The sequence below is a fragment of the Citrus sinensis genome, chromosome 8 (assembly GCF_022201045.2).
Source record: "Citrus sinensis cultivar Valencia sweet orange chromosome 8, DVS_A1.0, whole genome shotgun sequence".
Taxonomy (NCBI): Eukaryota; Viridiplantae; Streptophyta; class Magnoliopsida; order Sapindales; family Rutaceae; genus Citrus; species Citrus sinensis.
In genome coordinates this window covers 4,921,382-4,948,453 of record NC_068563.1, presented here as the reverse complement: position 1 = coordinate 4,948,453, position 27,072 = coordinate 4,921,382, and the positions used below count along the sequence as shown (strand labels likewise).

Here is a 27,072-nt window from a genome sequence, read left to right as displayed (position 1 = left end):
GTACTAATTTATTTTGTGAAAATTTTCTTATAATAAATATATAAGAAAATTGTTATAAGAAAACTTGAATGACAAATAAAAATTTATTATAAGATAAATAATAAAATATTTTGCCTATATTTTTTACATTTAATTTTAAAATATTACAAAATTTTATTATAAGAAAATGTTCACAAAATAAATAATTACAAAAAAAAATATTATTAATTTTTTCTCATATCAAAACATATATTTCTTATTGTTAATACTTAATTTTTTTTATTTAGTTTCTATTCATGTAATTTATTTAATTTATAATAAATGTAAATAAAAGAGTAGTTGAAAATAAAGGTAGTATTGTAAATTTATGCTGTCAATGGGGTTTTTGGCCATTATAAAGAGACTGTACTCGCCCTTTATCCCTCTTACATTCAACAGAAGCAATAGCAAAGAAAGCAACAAGAGTGGAGGGAACAGTAGGGGGAAAAATGGTATATGCTGATTACTGTAAGGGGGAAATTGACAATCTCCCTTTAAAAAACAACAACAATAGGTTTATAAAATTGAGATACCAACTAATGTGATACATGATAGGCATTACCTGATAGAATATTATAATAATTATTTACTAAGCCTTATCATCATTTCTTTTTCAAATGGTACACATTAATTTTTATGATAAATGATTTTACAAATTTTAAAACTTTATCATTTAGTTGATTATGTCATATCACTTATCACATTACTCAGTAACGAAAATTCTCTGATTATTTTTTAAAGAGTAATGATACAGCCACAAACTCTTGTATAAACTTATTTTGTACAAACTGACGTGGCATTAATTCATTGGTTGAATGAAAATATAAAATAATAAAAACAAATCATGTGGGCCAAGTGATATTTAATTCAACAAATCTTATCATGCCACATCAGTTTGTACAAAATAAATTTGTATAAGAGTTTGTGGCTATATCATTACTCTTTTTTAAATGACTCACGTTGCTCATTTTAGAGTAAGCCTATCCAAATTCAATTGATTAGAGACAAATTTTCACCATACCCATTAATGCACATTAACGATTTTTTTTCAAAAAAAAATTGTGTTTTCCACTTTGCAGAAATTAATTTTTTGTATTTTACATTGAATAAAATTCATTGATTACATAAATGTACTGCCATATATACCCAATTTAACAGCAAAGTTTGACACTTGTAATCTTCTAATTTAGGAAAAAATAAAAAGCCCGTATGATTTTTTCAAGCAAATTTTAACCCTCCTGCAAAAGAGTTGTTGACAGCTTTAACTTAGCTTTGGCTTTTAATGCCTTGAGAGAATAAAGAGAAATTATATCTAAGGGCACACTAATATTATTCACTTACTAAAATAAAATTAAGAAACAAAATCTCAAATTAATGCATTTACATGGAATATTACGTTAAATTAAAAAATAAAATTAAGCCAGCTCAATTGTAATTATTGAGGTAATTTTACAGATAACTTATGAGCATAATTGTTTCCTCAATCAAACCATATCTATCATCTCTTGAAATATGATAATGATAAAAAAAAAATTAAATGCAAACTAAGAATTCTACTTTCCCCTTTTTTTTTTCTCTCTCTTTTTTTCCTGAACAAAGGATCACATGATAAACATAATCATTATTAATAATATGCGTAAATCATACATATCATTTCAATTAAAAAAATAATTTTATGTTATATATCAAATTTAAAACGTTTCGAATTTAAATCTCATTTTATGTTCATGAATCTTGATCACAATTCAGTATTCACAGCCGCTAAGTATTTGAAAGTAAATTTATTAGACTAATATATTCAAATTATATTATCATAAAATTGTTGATATCAATTTAAAAAAAAAAAAGCATGGCGGTTTGAGAAAAGTAAAGAGCAAGCTGTTAAATGCTTACAAATTTCCATTGCTTTCAATCGAACAACTGTAAAATATATTTTCATTTCTTAAAACAGTGGAGTGAAATAAATTCACTTGACCCTTTTGATTACTCGCTAAAACTCAAAAAAGAAATAAAAGAATTTAAAAAATAAAAATAAAATAATTATTAAAAGTGTGGGAAAGTTGATAAGTGAGTGAGTTTTTTTTTTTTTTTTGAAGTGTTATGTAAGAAAGAGGCTTCGCTGGCTAAAGGCGGGATCACCGGAAGTCAAAACCAAAAACGGCACCGGACCACGGGACCAATCTCAGTCCACCGGTTCAGTCTTGCCCTTGCCCATTTTAGTAGTTGTTATTATTATTATTATTAATAACATTAATATAAAAAGGCTTTTTGAGTTTTGTTTTGCCTGCAGCTCAAAAAAGTTGGCCTTTTTTAAATTTGTCAGCGCTTAAAAATCAAAACTTCATTTAGTTTTAATAAAAGGGTTGTTGTTGCTGCTGCTGTTGCTGTGTTATATAGAAAGAGAGAGTGAATAGTCTCCACTTCCCAGTTGTTCTTTGCTTGCTTGCCCACCACTTTTTTTTTTTTTTTTGCTTGTTCTTTTCTCTTCTCTTCTTTTCCTTTTTTTTTTTGGGGACTCTCTCTCTCTCTCTCTCTCTTTATTTCAGTGATATTATTATTTTAATTAATAGATCACTGGCCATTTTTATTTTTATTTTTATTTTGTCAACTAAAGAAACAGAAGGATTTAGAGAGAGACAAGAGCAGGTAGAGAGAGAGAAGAAAAAGAAGAGAGGAGAAGCATAAGGAAGCAAAGCAGATTGGTGAGCAAAAGTTCTTTAAGAAGAAGGGAAAAAGTTGTTTTAATGTTGTAATTGAGGTAAGAGCTTTAATGTTATGTTATTAAGAGAACGGAAAAAGAATGAGTTTTTGGCATCTGGGTATCTTTTATTCTGTTGGATTTCAGTTTATTTACAGTGAAATACACTTCTGATAATGTGCACAGTAGGAGAGAAAGAACATGAGGTGGTCTATGTTATTGTTGGATGATTGTGAGTGTGTGAAAGCCATGGTGGATCAGAGAAGTGTAGTGATGTTTTTTGTTATGTTCTTATTATTATTTGAACCTACATTTGAGCAGCAACTGGAGAGACTGAGTTCAAGAACTGAGTTGGCAGCTCTGTTTGAACTCAGATCCTCATTAGGGCTAAGAAGAAGGGATTGGCCAAGAAAGGTTGATCCTTGTTTAGTTTGGAATGGTGTCAGATGTCAAAATGGTAGCGTTGTTGGAATTAACATTTCGGGGTTTAGAAGGACAAGACTTGGAAGCCAAAACCCGCGATTTGCTGCAGATGCTCTTGTGAACTTAACACATTTGGCCTCTTTTAATGCCTCAAGATTCCTGCTTCCTGGCTCGATCCCTGATTGGCTGGGGCAGCAGTTGCCAACTTTGCAAGCACTGGATCTCCGTTCTTGTTCTATAAGTGGTGTGATTCCTTTTAGTCTTGGTAATTTGACTAATTTAACTAGTCTATATTTGTCTGATAATGGCCTGACTGGGACAATCCCTTCAAGTTTGGGTCAATTGTCAGTCCTTTCTGTTCTTGATCTTTCGAGGAATTCGCTGACTGAAAACATTCCTACTTCATTTGGGTTGCTTAAGAATCTTTCAAGCCTTGACATTTCTTCGAACTACTTAACAGGTTCGATACCTCCTGGCCTTGGGACACTTTCTAAGCTACAGTATTTAAATGTTTCGAACAATAGTTTAGCTTCTTCAATTCCTGCTCAGCTTGGGGATCTTGATAGCTTGGTTGATCTTGATCTCAGCATGAATTCTTTATCTGGATCAGTGCCGTCCGAATTAAGAGGGTTAAGGAGTTTGCAGAAGTTTGTGATTGGCAGCAATTTTCTGAGTGGGAATTTGTCAGTTAATTTGTTTCCAACTGTTAGTCAGTTGCAGATTATTGTGTTGAGACAGAATGGTTTCACTGGACCTCCTCCTGATGTTTTATGGTCAATGCCTCAATTGCGTCTGCTTGACATTTCGCGGAATAATTTCACGGGTCCATTGCCGAACTCTAGATCTAATGTAAACACCTCTACTGTAGAACTCAATATTTCTCAGAACATGTTTTATGGAGGTCTCACACCAGTGCTTGGAAGGTTCAGACTCGTTGATCTCTCAGGAAACTATTTTGAAGGCAGGGTTCCAGAATATGTGCACAGTAATGCATCTTCCCTTGATAGCAATTGCCTTCAAAATGTGCCAAACCAGAGGACTCTGGTAGACTGTTCATCATTCTATGCTGCAAGGGGCCTGAGTTTTGATAATTTTGGACGCCCAAATGCCACACAACCTCCTCCACCAGAAACCTCTGGGGATAGTAACAGAAAGATAATTGTACTGTCAGCAGTTCTGGGGGGCTTTGGGCTCATTGTACTTTTGGTGTTGCTTGCATTGCTAGCCTTATGCTTCTGTAAGAAGCGCACTCCCAATCAAAGAGGGGTTGGCGTGGGGCCAGTTCCTGCAGGATCCAGCCTGCCACCTCCTGGAGCATCGATTAACTTTACTAACCTAGGAGAATCATTTACTTATCAGCAACTGCTTGCAGCCACTGGTGACTTTAGTGATGCAAACCTAATAAAGAATGGCCACTCAGGTGATCTCTTCCGGGGTATCTTGGAAGGTGGCATCCCTGTGGTCATCAAAAGAATTGATTTGCAGTCAGTAAAAACGGAAGCATACCTATTGGAATTGGATTTCTTTAGCAAGGTTTCACATGCCAGGCTGGTTCCCCTCTTGGGACATTGCATGGAGAGAGAAAATGAGAAGTTCCTTGTTTATAAATATATGCCAAATGGGGACTTGTCAAGTTCCTTGTATAGGAAAACCAACACAGAAGACGACTTACAGTCATTGGATTGGATAACAAGATTGAAAATTGCAATAGGAGCTGCAGAGGGCCTATCTTATCTGCATCATGAATGTACGCTACCTTTTGTGCACAGGTACATTCAAGACCTTCTTGTGATGGTCAATTTCTTTCAACTTACCATAGAGAGTCTAATAATTGTTTAGATGCAATGTTAAATGTTGTATTTTAAGGCTATCTAGACCATCTACTAGTAATTTGGAAGAGTCTGTGGCCATGATATTGCAAATGGTGCAGTTGTTACGTTGTAAATGCTATTCTGTTGAGTCATTCTGAGCTTTTAACATCATATGTTTGTATGTCATTCTAGATATAATCAGCTTTTAATAATCAGTTGTAGACTAGTATGTGGTCATATGATTATGGTGGTAATTGTGTACTGAAAGAATGTGATCTTCATGTGACCCACAGTACTATTATGAAAATAGTGGAAGTCAAAAAAAAAAAAAAAAATTAGCAGTTGTGGATTGCATAAATCTTTTGCTAGTTAAGTAGAGTCTTCAGTATGTCTTCCTTTTAAATATTTTGAATATGCACTGCATTAATCCTGCTATAATTATGTCTTGTCCAATTAATGACGTAGTTTTCTTGTATTCTTGAAGAGATGTTCAAGCAAGCAGTATACTTCTTGATGATAAATTTGAAGTACGGCTAGGGAGCCTGAGTGAGGTCTGTGCTCAAGGAGGTGATGCGCATCAAAGCAGGATTACGAGGTTGCTGCGTCTGCCACAGTAAGTATTTTGTTAGAAGTTTGACTTATCTGAATTAATACATCTGGCTTTAGTATTGCATTGATTTTGTTGCTTGGAAATATTTCTGGTGTTGCTTTGACATTTTACATTATTTGTTGTCCTATCTAAAATCACCATGTATTTTGGTTTTCAACCATTATCTGTAACTGTTTTTGTAGCAAACTTTGAATTTGTATCTTGTTGTTATGTGTTGATTTTATTTTAACTTTCTAATAGTTGATAATGCTTAAAGGGTATGCTCTGTTATTGTGGTGATCAAAATTTTGCCGTATAACTTATATATTCGTGTATTTTGTTGTTTCTAATTTTCGTCAGTTTCAGTAATTGCCGGCTATTTAAAGTTACACTGTTTTGGTCATCAAGATTATAACATAGTTCTCTTGTTGCCATGTGCAGGTCATCTGAACAAGGTTCCTCTGGTATGGTTATTTATTTGTTTATTATTTTTACAATATTTCACATTTATTTTCATGGAAATCCTCTTTTCTCGGCTATATTTAATAACCACTTAAATTTGAGTTCAAGATTTGGAGTAAAGCAGCAAACTACTATCATAAAATTATGTGTTCTCTTAAAGCCTTCTTCGTTCACTCTAAATGAAGCATCACTGTCTTTTACCTCCCTCATGAAGCACCTACTCTAATTGCATTTAATTTCTTACTTCAGACTTTTTTAAGCAAATGCTTGAGATCTTAAAGTTGTGTTGGCTGCACACTTGCCAGAGGGCTCTTCATTATTCAGAATTTAATGTTATCATTTAATTCTTATGTTGCATCTGAAATTTGTTTTTCATTTGACAAATGGCCAGGTTCACTGACAGCAACATGTCCCTATGATGTATACTGCTTTGGAAAGGTATTACTTGAACTGGTAACTGGTAAGATGGGCATTAGTGCATCTAGTGATGCCCAAGTGAAGGAAATACTGGAACAGACACTACCATATATCAGTATATACGACAAGGAACTTGTAACGAAGATTGTGGATCCATCACTGATCATAGATGAGGATCTTTTAGAGGAAGTTTGGGCCATGGCCATTGTTGCCAGGTCTTGCCTTAATCCCAAGCCTACGAGGAGGCCCCTCATGAGATACATCCTGAAGGCTTTAGAAAATCCTTTGAAGGTAGTAAGGGAAGAGAATTCTGGCTCTGCAAGGCTTAGAACTACATCTTCTAGAGGGTCCTGGAATGCTGCTCTCTTTGGTAGTTGGCGTCAGAGCTCATCTGATGTAGCGGCCATTCCAGTACCCCCCAATACTAAAGCAGAAGGCACTAGTAGTTTAAAACAATCGGGAACCACGGGCTCCCAGGGAAGTGGCCAGATTGGTGGAGGCGAACATTCATCTTCTCAAAGACGGCAGTCTAGAGATATATTCCCGGAACCATCTGACACACAAGATGTAGAGACACAAGTTCAGGACTAATAGAGGCTGATGATTGTTCTTGATTCTTTGTTAATAATACAGCAGGCTTCCCGTTTTAAGTGCCTGCTCGTTGGTACCTGGGCAAGCTCTTCTTCGGGTGGCTAATAGAAACGTCAATCCATTTTTTTTCTATTTAGCGGAGGGTTGTTCCTGGAGGCACAGATCTTCAATGAAAGGAAACGTTACAGAAGTTTATGTGAAGATTGTCTCCATTGAGACAAGGGGGGAGCTGGTACAGTGTGTGCAAAATTAGAGTGCAACTTGGGAAGAGAAATTGATGCCATGTGATTTATTTTCTTATTTGTTTGACAGCTTGTTTGTTTTGGGTGAAAACAAGCTACAAAATTTTAATCTGTAATTGGTGGTGGTTTTGTATATTGTAATTGTTCAGGATTTCTTCATTCAAATGAGATTCTAATTTCAATTCAAAAGAGAAAAAAGAAAAGAAATAAAAGAAACACCAAAAGAATTATACTGAATTTCCATTTTGAATTCTCATAGTCGCCACTAGCTATCAACGCTTTGCTGGAAATCAGTCCCAGTCATGGGCTTGCTGTACATAGATGAAACCAAACTTCAACATCTTGCTATTCTTGCATGGTGGTTTCTCATCTCTTGTTAAATACAGATCATTAAACTATATTTTCTGTGGGAGCAAGATTTGATCATAAGAGCTCTCAAATAGTTATTGGTTAAATATACGATGGTGCGACTGCGTGCACTAGATTATATCTGTACCTAATCGTATGTCATCATCACCGTGTACAATAGCACAAGCTAAGAGGAATTTATATGGATTAAAAAAAACAAAAAAGGTCCCACCGAGATTTGAACTCGGGTTACTGGATTCAGAGTCCAATGTCCTGACCACTAGACCATGAGACCGTTGTTGCATAGCAGTCCTTTATTATTTTATATAAACTAAATGTTAAATTAGATAAAAATCTAAAACCGAGACGGTTGCGCACTTCCAGTGGCACTTCCTCCCCTATCCACTAATTAAACCAGCAAACAGAAGCATGCTGACAGCACCATCACCGTCACCATGTCCACACTCCCCACTCTTCTCTCTCCGCCGTACCACCACTATCTCCGCCGTCATTCACCACCACCCACAAGACCGCCAGCACAACGCCAAGTCCGCCTCCCTCCTCCGTTACCACTTCACCAATACCCAACAGCAACAACAACAAAAGCAAGACGACGCCGTTGTCGATGTCGTCATCCCACCCGAAGAAAAAGTTAAACTGCTCGAATTGTCCCTTGTCAGAAAACGGCCCCCTCAATTCCCCGGCTCAATCTACGACATGTCGTCTGACTCATTATCTCACCCGCCCCATCTTCGAACCCTCTTCAAGCAACAGCCACCCAGCAGCAATGACGATGATGGTGGTGACGTGGACGAGGAGTTGATTATGAAGGCGTTGGATATAAGGAGAAAGGTGACGGCTGAGATATTTAAGGAGGCAATGTGGAGGAAGGGCAAGTTTGGAATTACCTATTCGACTAATGTGGCCGATAGGTTGCCTGATTTTATTGATCATGTTATGATCAAGGCTGCTGCTCTGAAGAAGCTGCCTGAGTTTGCTGACTCTTCGTTTGATGTCCGTGCTAAGTGGGTTATTGAGGATTCTAATGTTGTGCCGCTTATAAGGTTTGTTTTTGTTTTTCCTTTTGAGTTAATTTTGGATTTGCTTATTGGGTTTTGGGCTATAGCATCGGTAAACATTTAAGCAAAAGTACTTTTAAGATTAAGCAGAATCAATGCAATTACAAACATGCCCTTAGCTTTTGAAGAACAAGAAATACGGGATGATGAAATGTTTAATGGAACATTTCTAGATAGAAGTCATTTACATTGTTTGCTTCTTAAATTGAGAAAAGGGGTTCTTTATTCCATTGATATTTGATAACTGAGTTATATATAGGTGGTTGAAACACAATGGACTTTCATATCCGAAAATTGCAAAGTTAATATGCATGTCTGGAGGCAATCTTGAATCCATAAGACATCTAGCAGAGTGGCTGAAGTCGGTTCATGTGAAGGGTGAATTTCTTGGGGTTGCGTTACTCAAAACGGGAGGGAACATTTTGGAACGCAGCATTGAAGAGTTGAATGAGATTGTTGAGTATTTGGAGACCAATGGAGTGAGAAGGGATTGGATGGGTTATGTCATGAGCCGATGTCCTCAGTTATTGTCACAGAGTATTGAAGAAGTGAAAACGCGTGTACACTTTTACTTGGATATGGGAATGAACAAAAATGATTTTGGTACAATGGTCTTTGATTATCCTAAGATACTTGGCTTTTTAACTCTGGAAGAGATGCACCAAAAGGTACCTGACTCTGGACTCTTTTTAGCAGTTGTACAACTTCTTTTGGGTGGAAAATGCTTAGGGAGATGTGTTGCTAGGATAATTTATTCAAAAATTTGTTTGATAATAAGTTGAGATGATGTTTGTGTTTGTACAGGTTACTTACTTGAAGGAGTTTGGCCTTTCTACTGAGGATGTTGGGAGATTGCTGGCATTTAGGCCACATTTGATGGGCTGTGGCATTGGAGAAAGATGGAAGCCTCTTGTTAAGTATTTGTACTATCTCGGAGTTTCACGAGATGGCATGAGGAGGATGCTTGTTATTAAACCCATGGTTTTCTGTTTTGATTTGGAGACAACTATTGTTCCCAAGGTAGATTGATAGTTCGACTACACTATTTTTACTCAATGTTGTTCAGAATATCAGGTTTTGGAAAAGCAATGTGTATGATCTAATTCATATTCCCACCTTTTCAACTGGAATTCCCACCTGTAATCTTAGATTCTCTCTCTCTGCTCTACTCCCTGAATGATTTATAGATGTGTTTAGTTTAACTATTCATCTGGCATCAAACAAAAATGTCTGTTATTGAATCATGCATTTATTGCTCTCATGCTTTATATTGTGAATACTGACACTATGATACTTTTTTCATTTTTGTAAGGTGAGATTTTTCCAGGATATAGGTGTTCGAGATGAGGGGATCGCGAACATGCTTGTAAAATTTCCTTCTTTACTAACATACAGCCTTTACAAGAAAATTCGGCCAGTGGTTTGTTTCCTTCCTTTTCTTAATTTACAGTGTTATTTTGCTTGTATCTTGCCACACCACTGAACATCATTGAAACAATCCATGATGATTTTCTATTATTTTCTGAGTCAGGTGCATGGGAAGAACTTTTAAATTGTAAAAAATACGACTGGAACCTGTTTGTTAGAAAATTGCAAGACTGGAATATATATATATATATATATATTTCTTTTTCTTCCTCATTATTTCTAAGATCTGAATATAGAGCGACAATTTAAAGTTTTAAACATAAAATGTTATGAAGAGTGATGCTAGAAATGTTCCGTTAAATCTTTGCCTATTTTGTTTAATGGCTCTTCCAAAATCTCATTAGTCATTTTCCTATAGCAAAAATTGATAAATTTAGGGCCTTTTTGTTTTTTTTTTAATATATATATATAAATTTTTTGTGCTGGTAAAATCACCTTGCAGTAACCTCCAGAAATTGGAATATCATACAGGTTATATTCCTGATGACTAAAGCTGGAGTCAGCGAGAGGGATATTGGGAAGTGTTTGGCTCTGGGGCCAGAGCTCTTGGGGTGCAGCATAGGAAATAAGCTTGAAGTTAATGTGAAATATTTTCTGTCACTTGGCATAAAGCTTCATCAACTTGGTGCAATGATTGCAGATTTTCCCATGCTACTACGTTACAATATTGATATATTCCGTCCAAAGTATCGGTATTTGCGAAGAACCATGGTTCGCCCGTTGCAGGATCTCATTGAGTTTCCAAGGTGATGGCATCATTAAGAATTTTGTTGGGCTCTTGTTATTCTTTTGGGCTTGATTATTTTACAACACAAAATCAGTTTGATGATTAAGCTTAATCATATTCATGTAGCTCCATTATTGGGCCTCTTAAAGAAATCCCTAATTGGTGGCATATTTTTATGAAATTTACTTACTAATGTTCATTATCCTAGTCTTTTTCACCCTTTTACATTTTCATCATCTTGGATACTGATGCAGGTGAAATATTTTGCAGGTTTTTCAGCTATTCTCTTGACGAACGAATAATTCCAAGGCACAAGATGATGGTGGAAAATCGGGTTAATTTTAAGTTGCGTTACATGTTGGCTTGTTCCAATGAAGAGTTCAATCAGAAGGTGGCGGATAAGGTGGAAGGTCGTCGATTATATGAACTAGGTCTCATAAATGAAGCTCCTCATTCTCAAACAGTTGATGACTCCTTACGACAGCAGGATGCTGTCGATTATACTGACATTGGAAGTAAAGGTTCTGAACCTCAGGCAATCGATAGTTCAATAGAGAGGACAGAATTCGATCGTTCAAGTAACTAGAATTCTCAAAGGCAGCTTAGCACAGTAAATTTGAAGTTTGTTATTCACTGTTTACATCAGTTTAGCCACTAATTTGTTAAGGGCATTTGTCTTTTGCTCTTCCATGTTTAAAAAGGAAACTAAAAGGTTGTTATTGAGCTGTAAATTGACCATACCCATACGAAGAATTGATAAGAAGATTGTGATCAGCCTATTCGAATTTGTACAACGTACTTTTTTTTGGGGGGGGGGGGGGGGGGGGAGGGGGTTATGGTTAAAAACGTATGTATTCTCAACGTAATCATGCCAACAACTGAAAAAAATGAGAACGGTAAAATTCCTTACAAGTTTTCTGCAAGATAAGGCTGATTTAAACATAGTACAAGGATGCAGCTACAAATGATCATACAAGTCAAAAACTTAATGCTAAGAGAAGCAAGAGAGACATAAAATAGAAGGGTTGAAGCTATGTGATATTTTACAGATTGGAACATTACATTTTAACTGTTTCGCTTCACAAATTCAAAGACTTGAGAGACCTTTCACGACAGCAGCAGCAAGATAATGATTCAGTGTCTTCTCCTTCGCTTACTGCGTCTTTTGTCTCGGTCGCTTTCATCAGAACTTGATGAATCCTCCGACTTAGACTGTGAGCTAGATGTGTCTGAGTCGGATGAATCAGAGCTCTCAGATTCATCATCTGATTCTGAATCCGGCTCTGACTCAGATACTTGTTTTTGTTGTTGCATGATAAGCCGTGGCATGTTCTTCAGGTATTCACGTAAATTCTCAGTGATACCACCAAGTCCAATTGATGTGAAAAAATTGATGGCAAATCGAGTGTTCTTGGGATTGTCCCTCGGAAAAATGGATTCAAATGAGTCTTGCATTGTTGGATCTGTGAGCCGCTCATTGAGCAAACGGATACCAAGATGCTCCGACAGTTCCTGCAAGAAAAGGTAACAATTGGAATAAGGACTTGAAAAACAAAGATACAATATCATTAATAACTGGCCAAGGTTGTGACATTAACATAGGATATAAGAACAATTTGCTTAGGGATAGAGCCATAGAGTTAATACTTCAAATAGATCATCCCATTAAGGTCAAGAAAAGAGCAAGAATATTAGAACTCAAGATAAAGCAGGATAAAAGAAAGAAACAAACCAAGTGCAGAAAGCCAGAAACCTGCATAATCAAGGGTATCATGCCTTCAAATATTCGAAGCAATCAAAATTTTCAGAATGGTTAAACAAAAATAGGTCTGCCTATTTTGATCACTGAGAAGAATTTCACTCTTACAGAATTGATGAAAAGGGGAATGCTTATTGTCGAACGGATGTATGTAAAAAATGACAGGCAATTTTTTGTATATCAAAACCGTAGGTATTGCATTGGTTAATAAGAATATGCAAAACTACTAATAAGATACCAAGAATGGGGCTATGTTGATAAAAAAGATTTTGATGAATTCATTGCAAAACATCAAAAAATGACTGGTCTATACATAGCATAAAGGCTTTAAGTATGACGTGGCATAACCATCGAGTGAAGCAAGACCTAAATGATTGAAACGAACGATACATAGACAAAAAAATCCCTAATGAACTCCGAGGCACTTCTTTCCTTTAATTTATTTAATTTAATAATTTAAGAGGATTCCTCATGGCGGGATGAATCAAGATAACTTTGATCATCCCTTACTGTAATAATATCTCATGGTTTGCAACGATAATTTGGTATATCGAGCAGAAATCACATACTCTTGGTACATGGGATCAAACAGGAACTCAAACCCTCACCTCAGAGACAAAGGGAGGCTATGCACTTGCAAACGTAGTGAGCCACCCAATAATGCATCACAATTATCCTTAACTACATATATCAATTAGATTTGCTTATCCAAAGATTTCCTATTATTCGACCACAAAGAAAACACCTTTATTTAGTAATTGTGAACTTAAGGATGTGATGAAAGCAAAATGTCACCATTGCAATATTTTTTGATTTCATAAATTATTTAAATAATTTTTACATTACAATCTACAAAGTCAATCATCTTCATCTCATTCATAACATAACTTTTCACACCACCTAGTCAATGAAGAATTAAAGATTGACAAAATCACAACAAACAAAGGGAATGCAAAAAATGAAACAGACAGAATTTAATAGAATGCAAAATCTTTTTACATACCTGGAAGAGAATCTTTATGAAAATACGGGAAGATGAAGTGGTGTCCTCCTCTGTTAACCGTATGTAAGCTAAAACATGCCAAGGCAGAGCATGGGTTCCAAGTAAATGAGCAAAAAATTTGGCCACATTACGTAATTTATTGGTTTCAAGTCGATGAATCATAGAATATTGCTGGACGAAGCATTTCTCAAAATTTTCTTGATGGACTTTGTTTATCATGCAGAACCGTTGCCCCAATAATCCATAATACCGAAGATAAGTTCTCTCCTGACTGCAACACTCCAAAAGCATAATACACAACTCCATCTACACAAGAAAAATCAAGACAACAAAAACTTCTTAGAGAAGAATACATGCCAAAGTAAAGGAAACTGTATATCTGAAAATGATATGCCAGAATGCTATATAAACCATTAGTGTGAAATAGTCAGGGAAAGGAAAAAGCTGACTGTAAAGAAAGTTACAAGAAAGCTTGGACATTTTCACTATTGATCAATACAAATAAGCCGTTGGTCTAGCATTAGTCAGGAAAAAGAAAAGGCTGATTGTAAAGAAAATAACAAGAATGCTCGGACAATTCACCATTGATCAATACAAATAAGCTCTTGCTATAGCATTAACCCATAAGACAAAGAGAAGTCCATATATCTATCACTATCCCTTCCCAGCAGATTCATTGCACAAGTGAAGATGGGCCAAACAGCAGAGTTTCCAGTATTCTATAAACCTAAAACCACTATAAGAACCCGACAACTGGTCCCATCCTTAGCATCACATAAATGCAATTAATTTGAGCAAACAATTGCACTGAATTTCTCTCCAATTCTGAAAAAAGAGATTCTGGGCATCCAGTTGGTTTCCTAATTTACCTAGATTACGATGGATTGGCATAAAATTCATAAGCTTTTAAATTCTTAACAATACTCTTGATCCACCTCTTCTTCCATGTGGTAGCTTTAAGGGAGATTAGACTCCTACTTATCAGACAACAGAAAACAGATAAAGAACCATGCTGTTTCAGAATGCTTTTGTAAAATTCATGCATTGTTTATAATGCTTACCTCTTGACCTGGCTCCAGTTTAATTTTCAGTAGTTTGTGGCCGGCCTCTTCAAAATCTACACTAGACATAATTGTTAGATAAATTGTCCTTCGAAGATTTACAAGGTTTGTTTCTGTTTCATCTTTTATCTTCATCTGTTCCTCATCTTCTTCTTCTTCTTCTTCTTCGGAATCATCCTCATCCCCTGAACCTGCATCAGATCCTTCTTCATCCTCAGATGTCTCACCAAGGAGGTCTTTCTTCATATCTTCATAGCGTTTTTCATTGTCCAAGAAGTTAGGATCCGGTTTGAAGATATCTGTACATTGGGGAAAAACATTAACAACCATAAACAAACAGAAATAACCAATGAAGCAGCTGAAACAAGTTGATTGTCTAAGACACACCAAGGGTAATCTCCGGATCAATTTCATCTTGAAGCGATATCTCATGAGTCAATTGATCCTCAATATCAACAAGATCCAGCTCTGGACGAACAGCGGGGTAACCCTGAAAATTAATGAATGCACAACAAAAGCACTAGGATTTAAGTTTTTGAGTTATTGAGCTCTAAATTCATACAAGTCAATTTTACATGCTAAAACTTAACAAAGGTAAAAAATTAAAAAAAAAAATCACCTGAAATTTTGCTTTCCTTATGGCAAACAGGCCTTCAATCAAAAATTGAACTCGTTTGTCTATCTCTCCTTCATGTAGAATTCCACGAAACCGCTCAAAAATACCTACACAAATAAAAGAACATTGATAAACCAGATAATACACATGGCACAATCCTCTGAAACTTCACAGATAAAACGAATTCATAAAGAAAAGTAATTCAAACAGCATACGAACCATGAAGTCCCTTTGGTGAAAGATCCTGTAGTATCGATCCACACTCTTTAACAAAGCCAACAGCTACTTCAACACTATCATCAGTAGGATTCTCCAGCAAAATCGTGAGCAGCTCTAAAGCGATAATCTCATGAGCCACTTGTTGGTTTACTAAATGCGCTATAAATTTAACAGCTGCTAGCAATTGTGGCTGCAAATGAATAGCCAAGAAAATCAGAACTAAATCCAGAAGAGGAGACAATCCCTATCAGTCAATAATAAATCACAACAAGATGCATACCTTGTCATTCCGCTTATAAGCTCTTTTAAGCTGCAAAACTATTCTTTTCAGTAAGAGTTCACCCACTGCCGTAAACTTGGTGTTGACAACAGCTACCAAAGCCGCAAACACATCTGTGAAACCCGGCGATGCCATTTGCGATTTCATACAAGATCGGCAGAAAAGACCCCTTCCTCGAATGAGATTCTCCGCAAAAAGCTCAGGAATAATATTCTTAATATTAGTTGCATTGACCTTGTTAACAAGCCCATTAATACTCTTACGAAGGGCATCCCATGTCAAACGCTGATACTCAGCACTGCTTTTATCTTCCACATCTTTCATCATCCGTGCCAACTTAAAAGGCGGAATATAAACCCCTCCACTCCTACCCAAGGTCAATGCTGCATCACCACCATTCACATTACCCTCTTGCCTCGTGCTTTTAACTTTCGAATCATCCACTGCCTTACTATCATCCTTATTCCGACTTTCTTCCCGTCTTCTATCCTTCTCCTTGTCTCTCCTGTATTTTGTATCACCATCCTCATCTTTCTTTATCTCTCTCCTATCCCTATTTTTTCGATCATCATCATCATCATTGCGTCTCCTATCACGAGCATTACGCCTCCTATCCCTTCCTCTATCTGATTTCCTACGTTCTTCCCTCTCATTGTCCTCTCCTAAATCCCTACGTCTATGACAGTCCTCCTTTCTTAAAAAACCATCCTCTCCATTCTCATCTCGCCGCCCTCTCTCTCTCCCCCGCTCCCTTTCCCTATCTCTTCGGTCTCTTTTCACACGCTTGCCATCCTTCCCCTCCTCCTCCTCCCCATCATTCTTACTCTCCTCTCTTACATCCTGCCGCAGGTCACGCTTATCCTTGTCTCTCTCACCTTCACGCCTGTCACTTACATCTCTCTCCTCGTCAGGTCTATTACTGTTACCATTGCCTCGCTCATTGCGCCTCTCGTGTCGATGCTGTTTCGGGTCAGAATCAGACGAATTATCCGACTCGTCTCCGCGATCCCGACGACCGACGGATCTGGTTTCCTTTTTTCTATCACTATAACGACATCGTCTCTCTCTGTCATCGTCGCTAGACTCACTACTGTCTCGTCTAGCCATCACCAATTCAAAAACCCTAAACTACTAACTCCCACGACAATTAATTAATTCTAAAAAAAAAAAAGTTAACGCCAAATTTATAACTCGGTATGCTATAACGCAGAGTACCTGGTTCAGCAAGAGCAAGGCAACAATTCTTTAGTGCTTTTGGTTTTGGATCTATCTACATAGTCAGTATAAACCCTAATCTTGTGATAAAAAAAGAAAACTAGAGCAGATAAAACTTGGATTTGTTTTGTCGACCCGAAATGGTGATCCGTCAATAATTGAACCCGATCCGATCGGTCAATTTTACAAAAAAGATTTGTTATAAATAAATATAAACTAAAAATGTTTTATTGGCTTCAGACCGACCTTAGTATTTTTTTTTAATATTGTTATACAAGATTGTTATTGATATTACATCAGATATTACAATTAATATTTACAAATAAATTCTACAATTGAGATTTTCTTTGTGGCATGTACTCCCCTGAAGCGCTGTCCAAATTCTTTAAACCCTTTCAAATATTCGAGGGTTGTCCACTCTTTCTTTGTGGCATGTACTCCTTTAAAGCGCTGTCTAAATTCTTTAAATATTTTCAAATATTCAAGGGTTGTTCACTGCATGTACTCCTTTAAAGCGCTGTCCAAATTCTTTAAATATTTTCAAATATTCGAGGATTGTTCACTCCACTCACATTTCGTGAGGACAGACTGACTCCACTTAATTATTTAATAATTGAGGGAGTATTGTAAATAACTCCTATAAATATTTTTATGGAGACTCGAATCCTTAAACTCAATATTTTAAGTGCAAAGGTTCTCCCATTGTACCAAATGCCTATTGGAAGGACCGACCTTAGTATTTGAATGAATGAATTTACTCGCTACTTACAGGGCCATAAGCCACGTGGAATAAGTTTCATTACTGAACCAAACGAACATAAAATAAGAAAAAAATGATGTGTCATCCAACGCAACACTGACCAATGAATTGAAAAAAAAAAACATATATATATATATAAACAAATATATTTACTAATAAAAAGTTTATTAGTAATGTACAGCACAAATAAAAATTATTTTGTTATTTTAATGTTACATAAAGCATAAATTAATTTTTTAACCCTTATTTCCTTATATAATTTGAACACTAATGTATGAATGCAACCACCAAAAAAGAAAAACACAGAGAGGGAGGGAGACCGCTTGACCAATCAAGAATTTGGGAGATCAAAATTTAATATTGAACTATATTTTTACTGAATATTAAATTAATAGTCAGAATAATTTCAAATTTTTACTTTTTTCATATCATCATCTAAAACCATATTTTTATTTTTATTTTAAATATTATGTATATTTATCTGCAAAAACTCAACTCAGCATAGACCTTCATCCTTGACTATCTTTACAAATGCCAATAAACAGAGCAGTCCAGGTAGTGAAAAAAATTCCAACCTTCTTTTAATAGGAAATTGCAGTAAAGTAAATCAAAAACTGAAGAAAAATATACCAAGAGGAAGAATAAACTTTCATTTGGCTGTATCAGTGTGTAACAGAAGCGCCAAACAAGCAACCAGTATATTGACTGATTGATTTAATACAATCAAGAATTTCAAAACCTCTTTTGTAAAATTACTCTTAAAAGTTATCTATCAAAAACCAAAAAATCTGATGTAATTCTGAACCATAAGCTGCGGTACATTTGCTGAGACCCTGGTGCATGCTGGCACAAAGTAATCCAACAGACCATGATCTAACTAATTCCAAGGCGGCATATGGGGTTCCGCTTGATGAGACCAAGATCCACCTGTAAATAACAAGGGACATATGCAACATCGTTTCATACTTTTAAGCCAATGTAACATCATAGCTGCTGGCAAAATGAAAGTGCGCATACCTTGTGACCAAACAGATCTCGAATGTTGTCAATACCATACAGTATCATAGTCGGTCTAGTTCAAAAAAGGAAAATGAAAATAGAAATATCTTCCATCAGAAACATGTACAGATCGACGTGACAAAGATGCTCCAATTAATTTAGTTCTTTGTATAACCATAAAGATCTTCTTACCTTTCAAGAGAAAGGCCCCATGCAATAACACGGACATCTTCCGGCAATCCCATAGGAAGCAACATTTCAGGTCTGAACATGCCAGAGTTCCCAACTTCCACCCATTTCCCAAAGCCTTCATGATAACTGGTAAATAACAGGATTCAATGCCAAATTGTCAACTACCAAAAGAAACAAACCAAAATAAATAAGATCAAAATTACATACCTGAAAATCTCCATGCTAGGTTCAGTGTATGGATTGTAAGCAGGCTTAAAACGCAGCTTCGACATGCCTATGAATAGAGGGGAATCAAAATGTCATGTTTCTACTTAAAGTTGTACATTTCATCTAAGCCAGCAGGAAGAGAAAAGAGAACAAAAATCAACTGCTGTAGATCGTGGTTAAGGAGAGTATAAACATCATCTTTCTGTGATTGGTCAAGAAATGGGATTTTGAACCTTGCCATAATCAGATACGGTAAACAGAAAATAGCTGTAATATAGTTGTAAAATATTAAACATCACTTCATTCGACTTCGATACATTATAAACCTTCAAAGCCAATTTGTTCAACACCAATGGACAGAAACAACTGGATTTTTCAAAGAGTCCTATTGCATTACCCAATCGTGAGAAGAAGTCATGTAGGACTCCAATCAAGTCACCAAGAGTGAGTCCCCTATCACATACCAGGCCTGAAACAAAAATCAGAAACTCAGATTATTAATTAAAAAAGGCACACAAATCAATATATCATCCAGACTATAATTACAATCACTGCTAGGTGCACCAAAGAGTCAGTCCATAAAAATCCTGGCTGATTTTTACATATTTTCTACTACCAATTTTCAATCAACATAGAAGTTGACTGTGTCTGGTCTGCACAAGAACAAAGGAACAATCCAACTGGAGATATCAAGCTACTTCAAACACCAACTCAAGTTGACAAGAAAAATTTTAGCTCCCTGGGTCCAGAAGATGGGTCAAGTAATTTGTACAATACAGATTGTTGACACCTCATTGTGAATATACAAACACACAAAGTTATGAAGACTAAAATGACATCAACACCTTCTATTTGGTGGAATTCTGCAAGATGAGTTCGATCAACAGCTTCATTTCTGAAAACACGATCTATGGAGAAATACTTTTTTGGGGCAAAAGGTTTCTGCAAATAACATCAACGAATAGAAACAACCACTCAGTCACTTAATGAAATGACTATGAAACCAAAACCCATCCACAAAATACTTTAAAGAAAAAAAAATTAAAAATAGGCGTTAAACTTTAAAAAATGCCAAATATTTTCTTAAAATCAGACTCGAAGGCCCGAATAATATTAAAGAAAAGGACATGATTGTCATACTTCAGTGTTAAAATCTTGAGAAAAATTGTCGAGGTAAACTAGCATAGACTAAAGGACCAAGGCTCTGAGAACAACATTTTATTTGGTCCCATCTAATTTATTGGTGCAAGCAAAGTGCCAGTGCAGTGTCTTGGAAGTTTGTTTTCACAAAAATACATTGACTAGCATAGAGTGGGCTTTTGCATCAAAAAGGGCAAAAGAAAAAGGTTTTTAGGTCTGAAAATGAAGAAACATTGAAAATTCAGGAACACCATCAAGAATATCAAACCTCAGCTAGCGCCTTAAGCATCCTGGAAGAGACAGCAGTTGTATGAGTTCGCAGAAGGTTTTTGTTTGCTTCCTCTCTTTTCCACTCATATCCATATCTACGAAAAATAGTACAAAATCAAGTTAGAAAGCAACCTTAATGTGGATAAGTAAGATTCAAGAAAATCACATACCCTCTGGACCCATAACCACCAGACTCGTGCACACGCTTCACCCGCTCAACATAATCTTCTGGTAGTTCCCTTGTAGTGGAAGGTTCTGCATGTTCAAGCCAAATGACCATCAAAAGGAAACCATAAGAAGCAGGATCACCACAATCAAGCAATGAATTCATACAAACCTTCCAGAAAGAAGGTATCATGAGAATCACGGGCAGGGTGTTGTTGTGGCTGGAACAATGCATCAAAGTTCCAGAAGCTATCAGTTGACAAACACACAAGTTAGTATTCAAGTGCTTGCTATCATTTACAATGTTCAAACATTCAAATACTTGAACAAGAAAAGATTGGAACATATTTTGAAATAACTAATACAACACATTAGCAATACAGCTTTAGTCTGCCAGTCTTACAATAATTGGTGGTAAACAAGCACGCGAAATTAGCTATCTTAAATTCTTTCCTTTCAATAACTATAATTTTGTTAAAATCCGCTATGAAGCTTCAAAAGGCAGCCTGCTTCATAAATCATAACTGAATGAATGCATTATTGTTTTCTTTCACAAAACATTGACCTTGAAACTTGCTGCCTCATTCCAATACAATGATGTCAAACCAATATGAGAAATAAAATACAAGTCAAACATTGAGGTTGTAAATAGCCACCACATTCCTGGGAGAAGGTCTACATAATTTCTACTTCCGAGGAAAACACCCCACAAGAGGGGTTGTGAAAATATTTTGAAGGTATGCACAGATATTAACAAGTTATTTTATTTTTCTTGCACTCTTTCAATAAATGAAGGCAGGAAAATATGCATTCAGTTAGAATAAACAACCAAAAACAACCTTACTCATCATTGCGTTAACTATATGGTTATTTGGGACTTCCTAGATAAACCAAAACTGCTGAAGTACAATATGATGACGCTTCATTGGCAGTTACACAGCAATGGGAAAAAAATCATGTTCACATGTTCAAAACGAGCTGCTAAGAAGATCTACCTGCTTTCAACAAAATTGTTTGTCGGCATCTCCTCAAAACTGCAAACCAAACATAGCACCAAATATAAAAATGCCGGCATTTAAAATAAAAATAGTGCTACCAAACACACAAGTATGCTGGAACATTACAAACTAAAGAACAGAACTCACCCCATCTGGAGAAATATGTCCTTCAATTGCTTCCGCACCTGCAATTAGAAAATGCTTAGAAGCACAAATCATCCGAAGTTTTGCAACATTGGAATGTGATGCTCGAGATATCATAAAGATTTTCAGGCATTGGAAAGTTTCATACAAAGCCAAATACTAAATGCAACTTCCTCTGTGAGCCATCATCATCTACAGCATATACACAAGCATACTCAAAATAATATCTATTCAGATATGTAACATGTCAATCAGTCACGGTAGCCCCACTCATCAAAGTATATACACTTTCAGATTCTTGCTTCTCAGAAAATATAGGCTAGAAACAGTTCGACACTTTTTGAAAATTGAATGGATGTACATTTTATCCCTTACCTTGAGCAGTGGGTGAAGATGGCCACCTTCCGCAGGCTGTCCTTTAGCATTGAAGTTGTACTCTTTGAACTCCAATTCCTTCCAATCACCCTTCTGAAGGTTCTCTCGAGTCAAATCTGTAGCAACTTTCTTCCTTTTGGGAGCATAATTAGGACCTTTTCTCACTGAGTACCCCTTCCATGTCTGGGGAACAATAAGCTTCCGTGCTTTGAGACTGCCAATCTCCTCTTTGCTAAGTGCATGTCCATTTTGTACTTGTAGAAGCAAATCTTTGACTTTGTCTTCCACATTTTGAACCTTCCTCGAAACTTGCTTCCCCATCTCCACCCACTTATTTTTACCAGCCTGGGAGCAACCTATTTTGAAAACTGCAGGATCAAGCTTTTTCTGCAATTCGTCTTTCGAGATACTACCCTCCGCTGGCACTGCCAAGAACAATTGAACCTCGGGTGACCCTTCAGCAGCATACTTCTTACCCTCACCGGTAAGCACCCACGTCTCCCTCTTAATGTCCTGTACAATCCCATAAAATAAATAATTCAAAATTTAAGTAGCTTCTTTTCACTAAATTAAATCACAGTTAACCAAGCTACATTGACACAATCCAAAATCGAAATCAATGAAATCAACAACTATGCTAGTTGCCTGACCCAAGTAGCAGGAAAAAAATCAATAAAATTAGAGTTGCTACTTCGATTTAAAGGTAATAAATTTACGCACACGAACACCAAAAAGAAGAGAGAGAGAGAGAGAGAGAGAGAGAGAGACGAAATAAGTCAGTTCCTTTAGCTAACAAACAGAGTACAACAAGTGTGCGTGTTTTAGTGGAAATGAAAAAGCAGTGCCTGTGCATCGATGTAACGGAAACCGTGGAGGCTTTTGATGACATTAACGACGTCGTTATGATCAAACCCGCGTTCGGCGGCGAAGTTACCAGAATCCGAGATTTGCTCATTCTTCTCTAAGTACCCTAGAATCGCCTCTTCGGCCATGGCGCTGCCGCCGCTCTAATGGGAGACTCAGCTGTTGCGCTCTGTGACTCTCTGATTAGTGTTTACAGATTTCTTTAACTTACTCAAATTTGTTAGGCTTTACCTAGCGTCCCAGCCACTGAGTCACCATATGTGAGTTTGGTAGTCAAACTCGTGCAGTAGGCCGGGCTCACAATTGGGCTAGCGCTATATCATCCCCTGTTTTTTCTGTGTTCCCCCAAAATGTACAAGATGTGACCCGTATGTCCTTCTCATCAGTCAGGAACTCCTTCCCTTAATTTTACGGTGGAGGTTTGAAACCCAGTCCAATAACTATAAGAATTTGCTGTGTTTTTTTTTTTTTTTGTATTACTTTTGTTGAGCTTTTATAAGTTGGGCATTAGATTTTAATTGTAATTTATTTATCAAACAATTCAATCTTATCTCAATTTTATCAAAGATCACAAATTGAATTTAACAAAGATAAAATGACACTAGGATTTTATCAAAGATTACCTCTTAGGTACCGAAGAAGTTCACAACAAAATTTTTTTTATACATTTATGATTGCTAATCCCATATCGTTCAATTTGATGATTAAAAACAATAGCAACATCAATAATAATAATGGAAAATTATGATCAAGATCATTTGAACGGGATAGACATTCGCAGTCTAAAAAAGAATAGTAAGAAATGTGTCCATTTGACCATTTCTAAAACTTTTTACAAACGGAAATTTTGTAGCATTGCTAAAAGTTGTTGCAGCCAAAAGTAAATTAAAGAAGCAACAGTACATAACCACAAAATCTAGGATACAAAGTATCTGAAAAGACCGTGCACAGATCTTTTTTATTTTCACGAACTCAAAAGCTCATGAAACCCAAAGTATTAACTTGGAAGGATTAATCAGCAAGCATTAACGGTAAAGGCTTTCAGATCTGAGGTTCTCTGCAATCTCAGTTTCCCATCGATCACCATTCTCAAGCAGCTTCTCTTTGTCATAAAGAAGCTCCTGCAGCAAAATTTGAAGTTAAGTTCAATAGCATATACTATTGAATCTAGCTCGCTGCATATGCTTCAGTAAAGGATGCCTACTAACCTCATGAGTTTCCGTCGAATACTCAAAGTTGGGACCTTCAACAATGGCATCAACAGGACAAGCCTCTTGGCAGAATCCACAGTAGATGCACTTGGTCATGTCAATATCATACCTGGCAAAGATACAAATATGTGAGGTGCAATACAACTATGGCAAAGAGAGAAAGTGGAGATGAAAAGGATCGTTACCTGGTCGTCCTACGGCTTCCATCTTCTCTTTCCTCTGCTTCTATTGTGATTGCTTGTGCGGGGCATACCTGAGAAAATTGACCATTCCCACCTCAGATACAAATGACAAACAGATGGTGATCCAATCAACATTTACAAGTGGTCAAATCCAAAAGATCTTCAACTTGCCCTATCTAGGATAGAATAGGTTTAAGTATCATTAGACGCATGTCGAAAATATTGACAAAATACATTGACTAAACAGGACTCAAATCTGCCTAGTGGCAGAAAACAAGCAGATAGTTAAAGAAAGGAAGCAACAGTCATGGAAATTTTTACTGCCATGAACTACCAGCCAACTTGTGAAAATGCACACCTACAAAAGCGAGATTTTGAGAACAAACAAAAGATATATACACCCATCTATTGTTACTGTACAATCAGCCTAAAAGCATCTAGAAATCAATAAATGTCAAGAGTATATAGAAATAAATGACATTAATTTAAATCTCAACTCTGAAACTTTGGTTTCCGTGTCCTGAAGTATCATTAACAAATCCATCAATGCTAGAATATTGATAGGCCTCATCAATATCAATAACAACCTGGTGCTATTACATATCATTAACAATTCTCCCACACATAAAATTAAATTTATGCACACATTCATATAAACAGTGCACTTCCGAGATGAGAAGATTTGGTCTAAAGTTTACTAGGACAAGCCAAGAACAGCCTCCATGCCAACACATCAGAGCAAGTTATTGCCAACCAAGTGCTTTCATAAGAATTCAGCTGCCTAGTATGAACGGAAACAACATAATCTTGCTCCCAGGTTACTTGGCAACAATATTACACCACTCCTACATCTACTTTTGTAAGATTTATTTCTAAACAGGAATTTGACTTAATGGTTAAGCAATTACAAACTTACAGCTTCACAGAGTTTACAAGCAATGCATCTTTCTTCTCCAGTCGGATATCGCCGCAGGGCATGCTCACCACGAAAACGTGGACTTAAAGGGCCTTTCTCAAATGGATAATTGATCTGCGTAATGAAATACAATATAGTTTAAAAATAAAACCTTTTCTTTTGAATAAGACATTGGCTTAAACTCATATCAACGCAAACTAAACCAGATCATTTCACTAGAGAGAGACAAGACTTACAGTGACTTTTTTATCAAAGAAGTACTTGAGTGTCAACCCTAAACCCCTAACCATTTCGGTGAGAAATAACATGTTTATGCTTCTCTCAAAAACTGCAATTACACAAAATCATCACCACATATTGTAAGAAATGATAAAAAACCTTATGAAGAATGCAAATAATCCAGTTGATAAAATTAAAAAAAAAAAAAAAAAAGATTACCAGAACTCCAGTCTTTCGAGATTTCCTTCAAAAGTTGCTCTTTTTCTTCATCATCTGCAGTACAAAACAACAAGACACAAAAAAAAAGCTAAAAATCAAAATCCAGCACCACATAAAACAATGCAGTCTAACTAAAAGCCGAGCCCCAACAAAAACTGATCCGTGGGGGATCATAGAAAGCAGGGACAAATTATCCGGTCACACAAGCATACAAATTCCCTTTACTTATTGCTTATGTATGTTCTTGTAAAACAATCTGAGACTAGTTTCGCTATCTATAATCTAATAAAAAGTTCTTACACCAACACTAAGTATTTCCGGAAAATTTTTTATGTATACGTGAAGCCATAGAAATGACCAAGAAATTGGAAAAAAAAAAAAAAGGAGAGTGCACAACAAACCTTTCTTGCTGGGGAAATACGACGAATAAGGGTGGGCATTGAATCGCAGCCCGTATTGTTGGGAACCCTGCAACGCTTGACCCGAGACCGCCTGATAAATAAAACAAAACAAAACCAAGCCAAATCAAACGAATCGTGAATCCAAAGCAAGTCCTTCAAATGACAATGTTAATAATAATAATAATACTCTATGCAGAAAATACTAATAACATCCTAATTATTATATAAAATAGAATAAATTGTTAGGGTTTTAGTTCCTTTTTTTAGTTAAAAATAAAATAAAATAAAGCGACGGGTGGCTTACGAGGTGGCGAGCGCGAAGAGCGGAGAGGGATTTGCGAGCTAAGATGGAAGCCATAGGCAATGGGATGGATGATAGAGCTGAAGACGATGGAGCTCTTCTGCGTTCGTGATCTTTCACTGTGATTTTGAGAAACAAAAAACTGGGAGAGCAGCTTGTCAATAAGTGGGTGATTTGATTTAACAGTGAGAATGAAATTATTTCAACTTTGTTTGTGTCAAAAAATATGAAATCGTAGCAAATGCCTAAATGGAGTCGGTTCCAATACGATGCGTTTCAATGTTTTATATTTGACAGTTTCTGGGAATCTCAAAACGCCACGTTTTTAGGAAACATTGCGCTGGCCTTGGACCTTCATTTGTGCGGTTATTTATGCCGATCACAAAGTTTAACGGCGTGTCGTCCACTTTGTGGTTAATTTGCGAAAAGTCCATCAATTCAAGCTCGACCCAACAGGAAAGGCTGACCCAAGTATTATATAATTTGACGAGCCTTTCTCAAGTGAATTCAAATGGGCTTTTTA

At 36.3% G+C, this 27,072-nt stretch overlaps 5 protein-coding genes and 1 non-coding gene across 6 annotated transcripts; 2 read left to right on the top strand and 4 right to left on the bottom strand.

Annotated features, from left to right (window-relative positions):
* Positions 1-2,046: 2,046 nt before the first annotated feature.
* On the top strand, positions 2,047-7,488 carry LOC102628938 (probable LRR receptor-like serine/threonine-protein kinase At2g16250). Its single transcript, XM_025102413.2, has 4 exons — positions 2,047-4,908; positions 5,435-5,563; positions 5,981-6,003; positions 6,393-7,488. The coding sequence occupies exons 1-4, from the start codon at positions 2,918-2,920 to the stop codon at positions 7,007-7,009; spliced, it is 2,760 nt and encodes a 919-aa protein (XP_024958181.2). The 5' UTR covers positions 2,047-2,917; the 3' UTR covers positions 7,010-7,488.
* A 334-nt stretch (positions 7,489-7,822) lies between these two features.
* On the bottom strand, positions 7,823-7,894 carry TRNAQ-CUG (transfer RNA glutamine (anticodon CUG)). The gene has a single exon. It is a non-coding gene; the product is annotated as a tRNA-Gln (tRNA).
* A 76-nt stretch (positions 7,895-7,970) lies between these two features.
* LOC102629419 (transcription termination factor MTERF2, chloroplastic) lies at positions 7,971-11,612 on the top strand. Its single transcript, XM_006487077.4, has 6 exons — positions 7,971-8,663; positions 8,938-9,346; positions 9,483-9,698; positions 9,991-10,098; positions 10,578-10,852; positions 11,104-11,612. The coding sequence occupies exons 1-6, from the start codon at positions 8,029-8,031 to the stop codon at positions 11,417-11,419; spliced, it is 1,959 nt and encodes a 652-aa protein (XP_006487140.2). The 5' UTR covers positions 7,971-8,028; the 3' UTR covers positions 11,420-11,612.
* A 100-nt stretch (positions 11,613-11,712) lies between these two features.
* LOC102629709 (uncharacterized) lies at positions 11,713-17,166 on the bottom strand. The gene is made up of 7 exons (XM_006487078.4): positions 15,772-17,166; positions 15,492-15,681; positions 15,276-15,379; positions 15,044-15,146; positions 14,657-14,955; positions 13,596-13,901; positions 11,713-12,345 (listed from the first exon to the last, which is right to left on the bottom strand). Exons 1-7 carry the CDS (start codon positions 16,876-16,878, stop codon positions 11,968-11,970), a joined length of 2,487 nt encoding a protein of 828 aa, XP_006487141.2. The 5' UTR covers positions 16,879-17,166; the 3' UTR covers positions 11,713-11,967.
* A 1,207-nt stretch (positions 17,167-18,373) lies between these two features.
* Positions 18,374-23,430, bottom strand: LOC102629983 (phenylalanine--tRNA ligase alpha subunit, cytoplasmic). Its single transcript, XM_052431877.1, has 13 exons — positions 23,079-23,430; positions 22,237-22,746; positions 21,865-21,902; positions 21,715-21,753; positions 20,892-20,968; positions 20,725-20,809; positions 20,553-20,649; positions 19,990-20,086; positions 19,542-19,613; positions 19,145-19,211; positions 18,938-19,063; positions 18,764-18,818; positions 18,374-18,673 (listed from the first exon to the last, which is right to left on the bottom strand). Exons 1-13 carry the CDS (start codon positions 23,226-23,228, stop codon positions 18,620-18,622), a joined length of 1,467 nt encoding a protein of 488 aa, XP_052287837.1. The 5' UTR covers positions 23,229-23,430; the 3' UTR covers positions 18,374-18,619.
* Positions 23,431-23,893: 463 nt separating this feature from the next.
* Positions 23,894-26,801, bottom strand: LOC102630279 (NADH dehydrogenase [ubiquinone] iron-sulfur protein 8-B, mitochondrial). The gene is made up of 8 exons (XM_006487080.2): positions 26,553-26,801; positions 26,249-26,339; positions 25,848-25,901; positions 25,646-25,737; positions 25,410-25,523; positions 24,497-24,564; positions 24,309-24,420; positions 23,894-24,221 (listed from the first exon to the last, which is right to left on the bottom strand). The coding sequence occupies exons 1-8, from the start codon at positions 26,604-26,606 to the stop codon at positions 24,126-24,128; spliced, it is 681 nt and encodes a 226-aa protein (XP_006487143.2). The 5' UTR covers positions 26,607-26,801; the 3' UTR covers positions 23,894-24,125.
* Positions 26,802-27,072: the final 271 nt, after the last annotated feature.

Excerpts from the sequence above, each read along its gene's own strand:
- LOC102628938 (XM_025102413.2), top strand. The coding sequence starts at position 2,918 with ATGAGGTGGTCTATGTTATTGTTGGATGATTGTGAGTGTGTGAAAGCC. Across the intron at positions 4,909-5,434 it reads ACGCTACCTTTTGTGCACAG|AGATGTTCAAGCAAGCAGTA; the intron begins GTACATTCAAGA and ends GTATTCTTGAAG. Across the intron at positions 5,564-5,980 it reads AGGTTGCTGCGTCTGCCACA|GTCATCTGAACAAGGTTCCT; the intron begins GTAAGTATTTTG and ends TGCCATGTGCAG.
- LOC102629419 (XM_006487077.4), top strand. The coding sequence starts at position 8,029 with ATGCTGACAGCACCATCACCGTCACCATGTCCACACTCCCCACTCTTC. Across the intron at positions 8,664-8,937 it reads AATGTTGTGCCGCTTATAAG|GTGGTTGAAACACAATGGAC; the intron begins GTTTGTTTTTGT and ends AGTTATATATAG. Across the intron at positions 10,853-11,103 it reads GATCTCATTGAGTTTCCAAG|GTTTTTCAGCTATTCTCTTG; the intron begins GTGATGGCATCA and ends AATATTTTGCAG.
- LOC102629709 (XM_006487078.4), bottom strand. The coding sequence starts at position 16,878 with ATGGCTAGACGAGACAGTAGTGAGTCTAGCGACGATGACAGAGAGAGA. Across the intron at positions 15,380-15,491 it reads TTCACCAAAGGGACTTCATG|GTATTTTTGAGCGGTTTCGT; the intron begins GTTCGTATGCTG and ends TTATTTGTGTAG. Across the intron at positions 14,956-15,043 it reads TGATCCGGAGATTACCCTTG|ATATCTTCAAACCGGATCCT; the intron begins GTGTGTCTTAGA and ends CCCAATGTACAG.
- LOC102629983 (XM_052431877.1), bottom strand. The coding sequence starts at position 23,228 with ATGGCCGAAGAGGCGATTCTAGGGTACTTAGAGAAGAATGAGCAAATC. Across the intron at positions 18,819-18,937 it reads TGGGGCCTTTCTCTTGAAAG|ACCGACTATGATACTGTATG; the intron begins GTAAGAAGATCT and ends TTTTTGAACTAG. Across the intron at positions 18,674-18,763 it reads GAGATCTGTTTGGTCACAAG|GTGGATCTTGGTCTCATCAA; the intron begins GTATGCGCACTT and ends TGTTATTTACAG.
- LOC102630279 (XM_006487080.2), bottom strand. The coding sequence starts at position 26,606 with ATGGCTTCCATCTTAGCTCGCAAATCCCTCTCCGCTCTTCGCGCTCGC. Across the intron at positions 25,902-26,248 it reads GTATTTCCCCAGCAAGAAAG|ATGATGAAGAAAAAGAGCAA; the intron begins GTTTGTTGTGCA and ends TTTGTACTGCAG. Across the intron at positions 25,524-25,645 it reads TCTTTGATAAAAAAGTCACT|ATCAATTATCCATTTGAGAA; the intron begins GTAAGTCTTGTC and ends TTCATTACGCAG.